General features: G+C 40.9%; 1 protein-coding gene across 1 annotated transcript in view; it reads right to left on the reverse strand.

The window, feature by feature from the left end:
* KIF6 (kinesin family member 6) overlaps positions 1-15,194 on the reverse strand; it is a 177,621-nt gene that overhangs the window by 9,278 nt on the left and 153,149 nt on the right. Inside the window, exons 17-20 of the mRNA XM_056852795.1 lie at positions 9,713-9,794; positions 5,964-6,099; positions 5,785-5,790; positions 4,910-4,983 (exon numbers count right to left, since the gene is read on the reverse strand). Coding sequence (XP_056708773.1) covers positions 4,910-4,983; positions 5,785-5,790; positions 5,964-6,099; positions 9,713-9,794 — 298 coding nt within the window. The remainder of the gene's footprint in view (positions 1-4,909; positions 4,984-5,784; positions 5,791-5,963; positions 6,100-9,712; positions 9,795-15,194) is intronic.

Raw genomic sequence — 15,194 nt, forward strand, 5'->3', positions numbered from 1 at the left:
ACTTCATTCGGAAAAAAGTGGCCTTCAGCCTGCAGACCCAGGACCCATTTTAGAAGAAGAAGAAGAATAGTTAGTTTTTATATGATGACTTTCTCTACCTTTAAAGGAGAATCAAACCGGCTTACAATCACCTTCCCTTCCCCTCCCCACAACAGACACCCTGTGAGGTAGGTGGGGCTGAGAGAGCTCCAAGAGAGCTGTGACTAGCCCAAGGTCACCCAGCTGGCTTCATGTATAGGAGTGAGGTTCACCAGATTAGCATCCACTGCTCATGTGGAGGAGTGGGGAATTAAACTGGTTTCTCCAGATTAAAGTCCACCACTCCAAACCACCGCTCTTAACCACTACACCATGCTGGCTCTGCACATTTTAGTCCCAATCTCAACATTGTTAGATCTATTATGGCAGTACTGATGTGGCCAACCAGTTGGAAGTTTAGAAGAATACCATGCAATACTTTATTTCAAAATTAAAAAAAAAATCAAAATGGGTCAGAAGAGAATGATGGTTCCCATTGGGGAGAAAGGCAGAGTATAAATGAATCTGAACAAACAAATGAAGAAATAAAATTCCACAACTGTTATTGTGCTGTCATGGAATGGGGGCAGGGAAGAATATCACCATTCTTGTAATGCTGTTCCAAAACTGTCAGAAAGTTCTCTTATCCCTAGGGGAATGTTGAAGATTATGGGTATTCCAGTGGATGTTTATGTAGTCATCACAGTTCTCTGTGTTATAAAATGATTATTTTTCTAGTGTATTGATGCTATCTATTATCATGCAACCAAAACTCTAGAATATAGCCTGCACATGTCTTTGGACTGATTTAAGTAAATTTGAAAAAAACTACCCTAATCATTTTGTGTCTTATTCTGGAGGGTCCCCCCCTCCTGTATTTTAAGTCAAACTCTACAAATGCCCAGCCACTGTTGAAATAAATGAGGATGAGGAATGACACTGAAAACCTAAATACTGGTCTCTTGAGAGTGGAACATATTTTTAAAAAATCAGTACAGTGTACCGCTATCTGAACTGATGGTGCTATATGAAAGGATCTCTTAAGATTAGAAACTCACTTCTCTTTGTTGATAATGCCCTTTGAAAACTGTTGCTCCCAATCAGTTAAGGAGATCTGTACATATAAGCAATACCTGTGTACACGTATCACTTAATAGATCAGGAACTGAGTGCTTAAATTAGAGGCACATCCAAATATGCATGGGAATGCACTTTCCAGTGTGAATGCCTATCCCCAGTGCATTGCTTTCAATGTGGGTGGTGCATATTCTAGCCTGCATTTCAACGGGCACCTTCATCCACGTTCTGGCACAACTACCAACATGTATATACCTATTCAAAGCATAACTACAGCGGGATCAGGACAAATGTCCTTCCTTAGAAATAACATGCAGCAATGTTTCCTGCCTCCATAATCTAAATCATGATCACAACAACAGCAATCTTCATCATTACTAGGCACTTCTAAATGTAAGCCCGGTGTACAAAGAATCTGTGAATTTTCATATAATGACCTACAAACAACGATACCTTGTTCAAGAGAACAAATGTGATGCTGACCAACTAGCAGGAGCCTGCCCAACATGATACAGTTTCCTGAAAGCCCAGAAATCAGGTTGCTACAAAATAAAGTAGTGAAAGGTTTCATAGGGGTGGGCTAGCCACAGAAAAATGCCCTGCCTCTGGTTCTTTACAAATGAAATATCAGCATCTTTTGCAGGAGTGTGGTCAATTATTGTAATGCCTTAAAACAACATAATCTGCAATGACAAACATTACACCACTAGATGGCGATCTTGATGGTTTTTTGTTTACTTCCCCCCCCCCCACCATCTATTTTTGACTTTTAAATTGCTACTTCTGGCAAAGAACTTTCAAAGAGAGAATGGAAAATATCCTTTCCATGCATTTCTTCTCTTAATAGTGTCAGGAAGGCAGTTGCAACAGCCAAGAAATCATCTTTTCTTGGCTGGAAGGGTCGCAGAGGCTCCCAGCTGATATCAGGAACAAGCCAAAGTCCCTCAGCTCCGCACTAAGAGCCAATTCATTTTCATATGGCAGACATCTTTGTCTCTAGTCTACACTGTCTCTCCCATTCAAAAGAAAATGTGCCCAGGTGAGGCAAAACAAGGGTAGTAATTATTTAATACCTAATTCCCACCATGTTCTTCATCACATGCTTTCTAATTGTTAAACAAATTCCCATGACAAAGGAACACATTTGGAATTCTCCTTTATTTCTTTATTAAAATATTCATACCCTGCATTTCTCCACCATCAGTGGAGGCTCAAGGCAGTTTATATATGGTCAAGAGTGCCTTTTACCAGCTTCAACTGGTTAGCCAGCTGCGGCCTTTCCTGGCCACTGTGGCGCATCTGATTACATCTACATTAGATTATGCTGTAATCCATGTGCTCTATGTGGGACTGTCGTTGAAAAGTGTCCGGAAACTCCAAATTGGTACATAATGCGGCAGCCAGGACGTTGACTGGGGTGGAACATAGGGACCATATCTAGGGTGGCCAGCTCTGGGTTGGGAAATACGTGGAGATTTTGGGGGTGGAGTCGGAGGAGGGCTGGGTTTGGAGAGGGGAGGGACTTCAATGCCATAAAGTCCTATTGCCAAAGTGGCCATTTTCTCCAGGGGAACTGAGCTCTGTCGCCTGGAGATCAGTCGTAATAGCGGGAGATCTCCAGCCACCACCGGAAGGTTGGCAACCTTAACAATATCAGTCTAGTCTTGGCTCATCTGCCCTGACTACCAGGTTTGTGTCCAGGCACAATTCAAGGTGCTGGTCTTGACCTCCAAAGCCCTATATGGTTTGGGACCAACCTGAAGGACCTACTCCCTTATGAACCTGCCCGGCCACTACGGTCATATTCAGAGGCCCTGCTTTGGGTGCCCCTGCCTTCTGAGATCAGGTGGTTGGCAACCCAGCAGAGGGCCTTCTTGATCATGGCACCAAAGCTCTGAATCTCTCTCCCCAGGGAGATTCGTCTGTCCCCTTATGTTGCCATCATCCACTAGCAGGTGAAGACTTTTTTTGTTTCATTTGGCATCCCCTCAACGATCCCTCCTTTCTAACCAATGTTTTAATGTTTTGTTTATATTTTAACTGTTTTGTATATATTTTAACTCTGTTTTTTAACTCTTTCAAAAATTGTGTTAATGATGTATGTTTGGGATGGAGGTTGAGTTTAATGGTTTTATAATGTAATTTTATCATATATGTTTTAAATTGTTAGCTGCCTACGGCCCTTGTAAGGGTAGAAAGAGGGGGTATAAGTTTTGTAAATAAATAAATATGCTAGTAAGGCAAAATTCAATTAAGACCATATAACAGTCACATCTAACATAATTGCAATACCAGGTTGTCCAAAAATCCATGCACCCATTCAACAGGTCAGTTACCATATTTTGTCCCCTTTGCATTTTCTGAGTTGTCTTCAAGAGCAGGCCTATGAACAGTGCATTACAACAGTCTTATATCGATGTTACCAAAGTATGGATCAGTGCAGCCAAAATGGCAGAGTCCAGGAAAGGAGAGCTGAAAAAATGGACTCTTCACCGTAGTATTTATCTGACCTCCCATTAGCAATGCAGGGTCCCATAACATTTGGGCAACCCCAGTCCTAAGGGAGGGGTACTTACACTGTGCTCAGGGATGGCGTAGCACCACCACCTCCAGAGCAGCTTGCTGTGGCACAGTAGGGAATTAAAAATAATTTCCCCTCAAGCCCCGTGAAACTCTCCATCAAGTACAGTCCTAAAATTTGAGCACAACACCGATTGTTCACAAGTAGCTATAATGTCCCGTTAAATTAGTTGTTTATTCTGATGATTCTCATGTTGGGTAAACTAAATTTTAAATTTTATATATCTGTTGTCTAAATTCCTATTGACAAATGGTATTAAAATTATACGGATCTACATTCATTGTTACATAGTATATAATTCATGTCAACTTTCATGGGAAATGATGGTTAGATCCATTTCTATGAGCAAATTACCAGCTTGGTTCAGTGTTTGTTTGATAACAAAGAGCTTTTTGTGCTCCAGGGCAGTGGAGCTGAGGGAAAATATAAAGCCAAAGATCTCATCCTATGTAATTATGGGAATGAATAAGTAAGGTTACTGTGTCATTCAGGTTCAATGGAATCCTTGGGAATTGAGCATTCTGTTATTTTATATTCTTCAATGTAAGAAACTAGAAACTTTGGCTCTGAAATGTTAATGCCTCAAACAGGCAAGAGGACAAGAATAAATTTTCAGCACAGTGGGGTATAAAAGTTTGCTGTTCCCTCTCACCATGTTAAGAGTCCCATTACAAATTCTTCACGCATCACACTGAGAACATAGCTGCATAAAATGGTTTTAACAGGCTTAACTCATAATAACACTAAAGTGCCATGAATATCTGAAGAGAAAAGGTCCATGGAGAACTTGAAAGGGTCATTACAAATGTAATGGCATATGTGATATTAGATATCTCAAAATAAAAATAGAACTACATAGCCTCCTCTGCATAGAATATCACATTTTATTCATGCTCTTGGTTTTTTATCTTCTACATGTCTGATATTCATGACACTTAGGCCTCCTAGGCAACCTGATAATCTAGCATTTGAGGATCAAAGTCAACAATAGAAGAACATTTGCTGAAGTAAGGGTCAATCCTCATGGATAAATTGAAATACTAGCTATCATATAAAAAACTTGCCACTGAATACTTAATCTCTGACTGACATTCCATATAATTACCATGTCAAAAACATAGTTATGTGACTGGAGCCAAGACTGTGGAACAAACTCTAAGAATTATGGACTTGTCAACATTAAATAAGTTTTCAAAAAGGTACCCAATTTACCTGTTATCATATGGGCTGGGCTTTGGCTGGGCTTCAAGAAACAAGGGTGAAATCTTTGAGGCACTGACTGAATTAAGTAAAGGTGGCTTTTCTTCCTGGATCAAAACAAACATTAAATAGGTAGGACAGAAGTTTCAAAAGTGAAAAGCAATGGACTAATCCCTATCTAGGGTTGCCAGCTCTGGGTTGGGAAACAGCTGAAGATTTTTGGGGTGGAGCCTGAGGAGGGCAAGGTTTGGGGAGGGGTGGTACTTCAATGCCAGAGAGTCCAATCGCCAAAGTGGCTACTTTCTGAGATCATTGTTATAGCAGGAGATCTCCAGCTAGTACCTAGATGTTGGCAACCCTATCCCTAGCCCATTAAAATCAAATGGTGAAGAAATCTAGAATCTTACTCTATAATTCTAATCTACAACAACACTTCCCCATCTACTTCCATAACACCTTGCCTCTCGTAACAGGCCTAGAGTCAGACGTTTTTGATGCGTGAGGCTGGGCTGGTATGTTGAAGACTGGTTCTAAAATGTAAAAGCTCAAGTTTCAGTCTTTCCAGTTGAATCAGGTTTTTGGATGAATTTTAGGATGGAATTTTATACAGGCTAATGTTAAGATGCCCTAAATTCATATAAAGGAGCCCCGTGGCACAGAGTGGAAAGCTGAGGTACTGCAGTCCAAGCTCTGCTCACGACCTGAGTTCGATCCCAACTGAAGTTGGTTTCAGGTAGCTGGCTCAAGGTTGACTCAGCCTTCCATCCTTCCGAGCTCGGTAAAATGAGTACCCATCTTGCTGGGGGTAAAGGGAAGATGACTGGGGAAGGCACTGGCAAACCACCCCGTAAACAAAGTCTGCCTAGAAAACGGCGGGATGTGACGTTACCCCATGGGTCAGGAATGACCTGGTGCTTGCACAGGGGACCTTTACCTTTACCTTAAATTCATATATAGGCAAAAATAAGATGGAATAAAAATTGGCTCAAAATCTGAACTACATTATATTCAAATATATTAGCACGTTTGCAGGAGCTAACAAATGTAAAACTCATTTTAAATAGTCCAAATGAAAATACCAAAATACCTGTATTTTTTTTGCCTCCTCAAACCACCATACTTCAAAGTCTTTTTGCAATTTCACCTTTGCTTTTTCCATAAGGAGCTGTAAGTGTTCAATTTCTATCTTCATTCCTTTCAAGCGAGTGAACATTGTTTTATAACTACAGTTTAGGAAAAGGAGAAAAAGTTGACTATACAGTCATAATCGTTTTGACACTTCTAGGAAGAAATATTGTCAGGTTAAGACAAAGAACATCTTTTATGAATGGAAAACAATTATTCTTGTTCCGAACACAACAAATTAATATGGAATCTTCTTCAAGATACCATTCAGACAAATGTTTGTTTGTGATTATGTGATTCCAACTTACACACACAGAAGAATATTCTTGCAAAGTTTTACATTTAAGTAAAAGGAAAATAATCAGTTTTTTTCTTGCAGCTCATGGTATTCTTTTAATGTGGCCTTTAGTGCTGAATACATTGTCAAAAACCTGAACTGTTTCAAATGTGAAGAGAAGTGGAGGAGACAGTAACAAAAACTGAGTTGCCATTCCCCATACTTTGCTATTACACTCAAAGGAAAACACTGCCTTCACCTCACATGGGATGCATTTGATATATCTCCCAGTGGTCATCAGTTGCTGCCTAAAGAGTAAGTATCTGCCTCTATATGGCAAAAAACACAATGCTGATGTTCATTTGGGGTGGAGGTATGAAGAAGAAATGTTAGACCAAAAACATGCTAAACAAAAATCTACGGATTAAGTGAAATGTAAGTAAAAAAAATAAGAGCCCCATGGAGCAGAGTGGTAAGCTACAGTACTGCAGTCCAAGCTCTGCTCATGACCTGAGTTCGATCCCAACAGAAGTTGGTTTCAGGTAGCCGGCTCAAGGTTGACTCAGCCTTCCATCCTTCCGAGGTCGGTAAAAGAAGTACCCAGCTTGCTGGGGGTAAAGGGAAGATGACTGGGGAAGGCACTGGCAAACCACCCAGTAAACCAGGGGTGGGGAACCTTTTTTCCGCCAAGGGCCATTTGGATATTTATAACATCATTCGCAGGACATACAAAATTATCAATTTAAAAATTAGCCGACCAAGCCCCAAGCAGGCAGCTACCCCAGATGACTCCCCCTGCACGGGTAAGCGGACAGGCATCCAACCAGTGGCGCACTCGCCCACCTGGTGGCACAGGATGGTCTGTTGCACTAGCCGGGTGTACCCTCCAGCCACACGCCGGAGTTGCTCCTGAAATAAAGACACACTGGCTAAGAACTGCTGCCCTGCATGCAGTCTGGCCCTGCCCCCCTTAACCCCTCTATTGTTGCCACTTCTGCCCCCAGCCCTTTTGTAGTACACAGAGGGAATATGTTTTTCCATGGCCCAAGCGGAAAAGGGTTAACACAGTTTCTTGGGCAGTCCTAGCAGTTCCATAGCTAACAACTCTTCTGCAAGGGGGGGAAAGGGTTCCTTTTCTTGGCAAAACAAACTTACATCCGCCTTCAATAGAGGCTATTCCTGTCCGCGGGAGGGGGTGGATCGCCAATCTTAGATCCTTCTGAACTAGAGATCTGCCAGGACCCACAAAGGGCCAGAACAAATGATTTTGCAGGCCTTAAATGACCCCCGGGCCTGATGTTCCCCACCCCTGCCGTAAACATAGTCTGCCTAGGAAACATCGGGATGAGATGTCACCTCATGGGTCAGTAATGACCTGGTGCTTGCACAGGGGACCTTAACCTTTACTTTCTTAAGTAGAAAAATTTATGGAAAACCTCTAGTCTTAATTTAGGGCTGGTTCACACATTGGGTTAGCTCCTACTAGTTTTTCTACTGGTGAAATAGAGATGAGGGGCTCCTTTTTACTACTAAGAGAGCTGCCAGGCAACATGGGATCCACATAGGCAAAATCTGTATGGGAATGAGACTGTAGTAATGGGAGTTAAGTGAGACTGGGCAGAAATGCTTGCAGGTTTCAACTCTTCCAGTGGGTACATGCAGGGAAGCATGGCTATTGTGGCTTCCAATACTGTGTATGGTGAGTAAAAAAATAATCTGCAGGTTTCATACTCAAGTATACACGATGTCTTTTGTCTACGAATTCTGTATTGTGTGATGTTTCCCTAGATAGTTGAGATCTAGAGAAATATACAGTGGTGAGTTGTGGGCTGCTTTATAAATTCTTCCAAGTTTGTGATGTAATTGAAGGGAGTGAGAAGAAATAATATTTAGAAATAAAAGAAAAATGCCTCGTAGCATGCTGGATCATCATTTTGAATTAAAGAAATTAAAACACTAAAAATGTATAACACTACGTATAAGCATGCTATAACCTAACTGGTAGCGATTGGTGTTGGTGATTTTTTTTTCAGAATATGTGTTTCAGTCCCACCAAAATTTCCCATTCCCCCCTCTTCTTCTTCCAGCTGTATCATGTCAAACTATACAGTTGCAAGGTGTGACTGCAGCAGACAACGAAACTGATGTGGAATTTCCACAGAACAAAGCATTAGGTCCCTTTTACTCTTTGAACAGAAATAGCCTGCTGTGACCATCATCATGTCTTCCCCTCTCCTAATCCGGGCTTTAATCCTGGTCATTACTGACTAATATCCAGATTCAGTGAGGACAATGAACATATGCAAGCTGGCTTGATGTGTGTATTCCCTTGATTGGGAACCATGTGCACAAACAGGAGCTCTGTTCACGGTTCCTGAATGTTTCAGAATGTTAATAAATCTGCTTCCAATTGGCAATAGAAACAACTCTCCCTATAGGTTAGAAATAGAAGCCTGGAAGATTAGGGAGAGGGGAAAATGGCACAGTCCTCTATAATGGCTTGGTTAGCGATCTAGTCAGATGTACATTTCCCCCCGCTGTTGAACTATCATGTATAGATACGGCTGCCAACCTCCAGGTGATGGCTGGAGATCTCCCGCTATTACAACTGATCTCCAGGTGATAGAGATCCATTCCTCTGGAGAAAATGGCCACTTTGGCAATTGGACTTTATGGCACTGAAGTCCCTCCCATGTTCAAAACCTGTCCTCCTCAGGCTCTACCCCCAAAATCTCCAGGTACTTCCCAACCCAGAGCTGGCAACCCTATGTACAGTACAGAAGAGTAAACCACTTCTGACCAACCCTTACCTCGATTTGATGGCACATAACACACACACAACGTGAAAGATGTACATGAAATGTTAAATGAATTGTTTATTATGGTCCTTTGACCAGACTTAAAATATTTACAGGTACACTGCCCTACCCAGAGTGGCAGTATAAAATAATACATCTTAATTAAAACACTATACAAGATGTTACTCTGGTTAAACAACTGGTCAGCAATACAACTTAAGTAATCACTCCACTCTACAACTTTTCATTCCTGTTTATATTTAGATTTCCTATGATTAACTACTATTCTACAAAACTTGGCCTCTAACTTTGTTACCTGAGAAAATTCATCCTTAAGAAGGATGTTAACTCTAGCAGCTTCAGGATAACCAGTACTCTTTCTTAAAAGAGGGCCAAGAATCTTCTCCCTGTCCTCCTTATAGTAGCTACATATAAGGAGGACATGTTCAGATGTTTCTGTTGCAGGGGCAGAGCCTTTGTGAGAGGGGATTTTTTTGGAATTTTCTTTTTAATACTGCGGAGGGCATAGTAAATGCCCTCCTAGTTGTATTTCCTTCTAATGTCGAAAGGTATGTCGCTGGTCAAGGGTACATGAAATGTAAAGTTTTAAAAACAAGAACGTCAGACTGAAACTACCTGATCTTCTCCTCCTCAATTTCGGCCCGAAGTGCCTCTTCTACTGGATCAGGTTCATCCATTTTTTGTGGACTGACAACAACTGCAAGGTATAATCTATTTTAGCAATCATTATAAAACATAAAACTAAAGGAAAGCATCTGTTCAAGGGAATTGCCCTGTGTGATGGGCAGAAAGGGGTGCTGTTCAGGTTTACCACCTAAAGAGTCCTGTGTCTAACAAAGGGATACATTCCAATCTTACTATTGCAAACTTTTTTAAAAAAAGTAATGTTACAGAAGCTTTGATGGATTTGCCTCAGGACAAGATCAAGATCTCATACACCATGTAAAAATGTGCCCAGTTTTCTATCTTGCAAATGTACTTTGTAGATATATGATGGTAGTTGAAGGCTTAGTCAGTGTATGTGAACTTTTAAGACACAATCCTCACAGAAGTTCCTATCTCCTGACGTTTCCTGCCAGGGTGGGATGAGGAATACTGTTTCATGTGTAGCTGCTTTTCTCCCTCCCGTTTCCTCTCCTCGAGAGCTAGCCCCAAGCTGGTACTGTAGCTTGTTTCATGGGAAAAGAGAAAGCTAGGGAAATCATCAGGACATAGCAGCCTCTCAGTATGCTTCTCAAACAAGCTCCAAGTTATTCCGTTAGTTGTTCACCATCCTATTTTTAGAACTGACATTCCCACTAAGGGATTCATTGCCATTTCTCCAGCTGAGATTGCTCTTAAGGCCCTGCATGATTTCCTCAGCCGAGTCTGTTTTATACTCTTCCCTCCCCTCAGACAGCAGATTATAGATTTGGCCCTCATTCACCGTTCTCTGTCCAAGACCAGTCTGACAATGATCATGCCCTTTGCCTCCACTTCCAGTGCACTTTAGATTAAGCCTTTTTCATCAGCCCTCAATCATTTTGTAGCCATCTTACAGAGAACATATAGTTGACCGGGTGAAGGTAAGGAACCAGGTCTGGAGAGCCATTGTTATAGTGGCTCTATCTCCCGTGATGTCCCACACCTTTTAATTGTTACAATTTAAACAGGGGTGTGTGGATGTATGCTTCTACACTCCCGCATGCATGGCTGAAGTAAAGCAGGCTACATTCTTAACAGACAGGAATACAATGTCAAAACATATTCAGTTAGTTCTTTATTCTTCATCTATATTAGTGGTTCCCAAACGTTTTGGGCCACCTCCCCCTTGGTTCCACAAAGTCAACCCCAGCGCCCCATCCTATAAAAAGCATTATTCAAAATAGGGTTTTGCATGACTCACTAAAGAAGATAATAGCAATAAAATATCAAAACAGTAACAATTAATTGCACATCTATTCAAAATCAAATGAAAACTTTTTAGTTGAAATTTATTCAACAAAACTAATGAACTTGATCCAGTGGTACCAGCTCTTCAAAGTCTGGAAAAAAATTCTGATAGTTTCCACCAAACATGCCAGCATAGTGCCATAGCTTGATCTATTGTAAATTAGTGAACAACACAGTTGAAGGGGCCCACCTCTAGTGCCCCCCTGCTGCCCCCTTGCCTCTTAGTGCCCCCCTAGGTAATCCCACCACCCCCTAGGGGGTGGTACTGCCCACTTTGGGAACCACTGATCTATATCATTGTATTGTCCAGCACACCAGAATATCCTTTTTTATTGAGATATTATTATACAATTTATTTTCCTTGATCATTTTATTCTATTGATTTGGTTTTGATTTATTGTTCTCAGCTGCCTCAAGCAGATCTAGAGTGACAGCATACAAATGTCCTAAATAAATAAATAAATAAATAAATAAATAAATAACCCATAAGTTCAATTAAAGTAAGGAAAATAAAAGAAATTGCAGGGAAATTAAGGTCAAACAGGATGCAAAATTATCCACAAGGAAGCCTTCGCTCGGATATCACATGTTCTTCGAGAATCTCTTCAATCATATGAATGTCACTACTGAAATCTGAAGAGGTTGCATGCATTTGTCTGCCTGGGAGGTTATATTGGTAAGGATGTGACCTGGAAACTTTTCTGTGGTAGAACAATAGAAAAAAAGGTACTCTCTAGAATTTCCTTTCGACAGAGGCCGGATTAAGCTGTTTTGTGAAGTTCTTCAGCAGAAAGATTTCATATTTACATTTTGGCTGCAAATTAGTAAATTATTTCATGTGCTTTGGAATGTTATGAGTCTGCTTTCTATTTTGTATTTTTTTAATTCCACTTTAAACTTTGTAGAGGGCTTTTTTATGTTGTCTTGGGCGGAGCTCTATCTTGGAAAGGTGGATAATTTTTTTTAAAAGTCTGAGCCAGGTTGCAGTATTCAAATTTCACCTTCATCGTGGGTTAAAGCAATGTAAAGACGCATGAAGCCATGCAATTCTGCAAAGAACATCAATCCTAAAGAAGGAGTTTTTCTTACTCATATTAGTGCAAATTACTCACAGGTTTAACATCATACAAGGAAAAAAAAGTGTAGAACAAAAGATGAGTAGTACAATACAATTTGTCTCCCATCTCAATCATTCCTTTAGCCAAGAAAATAATTCATAAATCAAACTACTATTGGGTTAAATGAGTGTACTCTAGATTTAAGGAAAAGAATTCTGGCTGGAAGACCAAGGTATTAATGGCTCCTCTTTGCTTGTCAGCACTCCAGCTAAAACCATTAATCTTTAATTACAGCACCAAGCAGCTTTAAAAAAGAAGAAGAGATGGAACCCATTAATTTCACTGGAAGTACATTAGGTCAAATGCTTTAATACAGGCTAAAAGCCAAGATCAAGATAATTCATACTATAGTATTCCCCATTACTATGTATGGGTGTGAAAGTTGGGACAGTGAAGAAAGCTGACGGGAAGAAAGTTGATGCATTTGAATTGAGGTGTTGGAGGAGAGTTTTACAGATACTGTGGACCGCCAAAAAGACAAATCAGTAGGTTTTAGATCAAATCAAGCCTGAACTCTCCCTAGAAGCTAAAACGACTAAACTGAGGCTATCATCCCTGGGTCACATTATGAGAAGACAAGGGTCCCTGGGAAAGACAATAATGCTAGGAAAAGTTGAAGGCAGTAGGAAAAGACAAAGACCCAACATGAAATGGACTGACTCAATCAAGGAAGTCTCAGCCCTCAGTTTGTAAGACCTGAGCAAGCCTGTTAATGATAGAATGTTTTGGAGGTCATTGATTCATAGAGGTGCCATAAGTTGGAAGCAACATGATGGCACTTTTTAAACAGGTTGTAGATAAAAAAAGGAGGGGACAAGACCCCAAGAAAAAAGATCCCCAAAGGGGCTGAAATCCAACATGTTGAGAGGAAAAAAGGCAGAGAAGCTCCTGAAGATGTCTACCATGCAGTAGACAAAAAGGAACTCAGTGTTAGAGGTGCGGCTCTTTCCTTGTGGGCATACGTGGTGCATCATACTAAGGGGATGGGGATTTTGTGACTTTTTGTAACTCTAAAATTTCTGAGATCAGCTTCTGCACATGTGCAGAACTCATCAGTATGATGCACAGAGACCATGAAGGAGTAACTTGATAGTGACAAGATGTTGTTTTTAGGTTGCTTACCTTAAAATATTCCGGGTCCCCTTTCCCCCCACAATAAGTAGCAGGATCAATTTTGTAAAGAAATTCTCATTGTATCTGAACCTGAAGCTGTGTAGGGAACCAATGTAATCCTATCCATGCACTTGCTCTAGGGTCAGATATTCTAGAGATTTATTTCCTCAAATGCCTTAATTAAAATTATTCCCTGCAGTGAGAAGTTTTCATTTCAATCTGGTATTTCATTGCTAAAGTATATTGTTATGGTAATCACAAATAAGGACAACACCATTTCAAGGAGAGGACCTGGCAACCCTAGAAGCAAAACATGTTTTCGGGGAGGAGTTGTAGCTCAGCTGTAGAGCATCTGGTCAGCACACAGAAGGTCCTAGGTCCAATCCCTAGAATCTCCTGTTGAAAAGATCTAGTAGTAAGTATTTATGCCACTCAATTCTTTCCGATTATTTTGTTTGCCTGCTAATTCAGTTTTTAGTTTAATTAAACAGTCTTTTTAGTCGGAGGGTCACTTAGAATCCTGGGTGAAGGGGTGCAGAGTCTTTAGCCGATTTTGAAAAATTCCAGTCATTCAGAATCGGATTGGTTGCCAAAAGGAGTTCATGTAACTTACTCGGACGTTGGAAATCGGGGTTCTCTGTTATTAGCTTGTTCAATGTTCGGTAAAAGATAGAGGAGATCTCAGCCTATTTCCATGAGACGTTCGCAGCGGTGGAATTCCTCCTCGGCCGGCGGGACTTCATCCGACCCTCCTCCACATCAAGCAACTGTTGTGGGAGGAGGGTGGGAGTCAAACCGCTCTTCTTCGGCAGAAGGGGGTTGCCTGCATTCCGATCAACTATTTAGGATCGGAGTCGGGGCTTTTAAGGGCCCCCCCGGTTCAGAATGCCTCTTGGTTCCCTCGAGAGATCTCGGGGGACATGGCGCTGGGATCAGCTCTCTACCGGAAGTTAGCTACCAATCGGCGGCTGCGGCGTAGAAGGGGGGAGGAGAAATCCTTCACTTTCGATTCTCTATTCCTTTACCTTAGGAGAGTCCTCCAGCCACATTTTCATTCAGGAAGTGGCTTCTCTAGGAAGACAGGAAACCATAGTGGGCTGTTGGGCCGGATGTGCCCCACTCAGTGTAGCAGCAAAATAAATCCTACCTTCTTTAATCATAGAGTGGGAGCGATGGAAAGCCCACTGCCTCACAATCTTCTGTATACTTCCTGGAACAAGCTCCAAAACCAAGCCAGAGCCTTCTAACAACTTAGTAGCTTTTTTGCACTGAGCTGCTGCTTATATTTAACTCACCAGTCTGGAAAATACAAAAGCCACAGACAATCATGGAAAGTAATCATCAAAAGATACAGGAAATGTTGGCCATGCAAACTGAATTATTAAAGAAGTTTGAACAGGTTTCCATGCAACAAGAACAATCAGCTCTACAAATGATTTTAATTATTACTCAAAAATTTCATGGTATAATAAATGAGATCAAGGAAATAAAAGATCAAATTACAGTAATGAAAAATGGCATGAATAAGATGGAACTTTCAGTTAAAAACAACACTGAAGAATTGAAAGGAGTTAAAATGGACATGAAATCTCAAGCACAACAAATTGAAGCAATACGACTCCAGGAAGAGCGAGTGAAAGACCAACTAGCTGTTTTGGACCTGCAACAGAGAGAATCTAACCTGCGCATACGTAATTTGCCTGAAAGACTAGGGGGTACCAGAGAGACCATCATAAGATCGCTTGCTGATATATTTCATTTAAATGAACAAGAATTAAATTATGCGATAAACAAGATATACAGAATCCCCTTGTCAAGTCAAGTACAGAAAACAAAAGCTATAGAGATCTTGGTCTCCTTCTTTGACATCAGCATGAAAAATATCATTATGAAACTTCATTTGGAGAATCATCTAAGTGTAGATGATACACCGT

This window comes from Euleptes europaea, chromosome 7 (assembly GCF_029931775.1).
Source record: "Euleptes europaea isolate rEulEur1 chromosome 7, rEulEur1.hap1, whole genome shotgun sequence".
Taxonomy (NCBI): Eukaryota; Metazoa; Chordata; class Lepidosauria; order Squamata; family Sphaerodactylidae; genus Euleptes; species Euleptes europaea.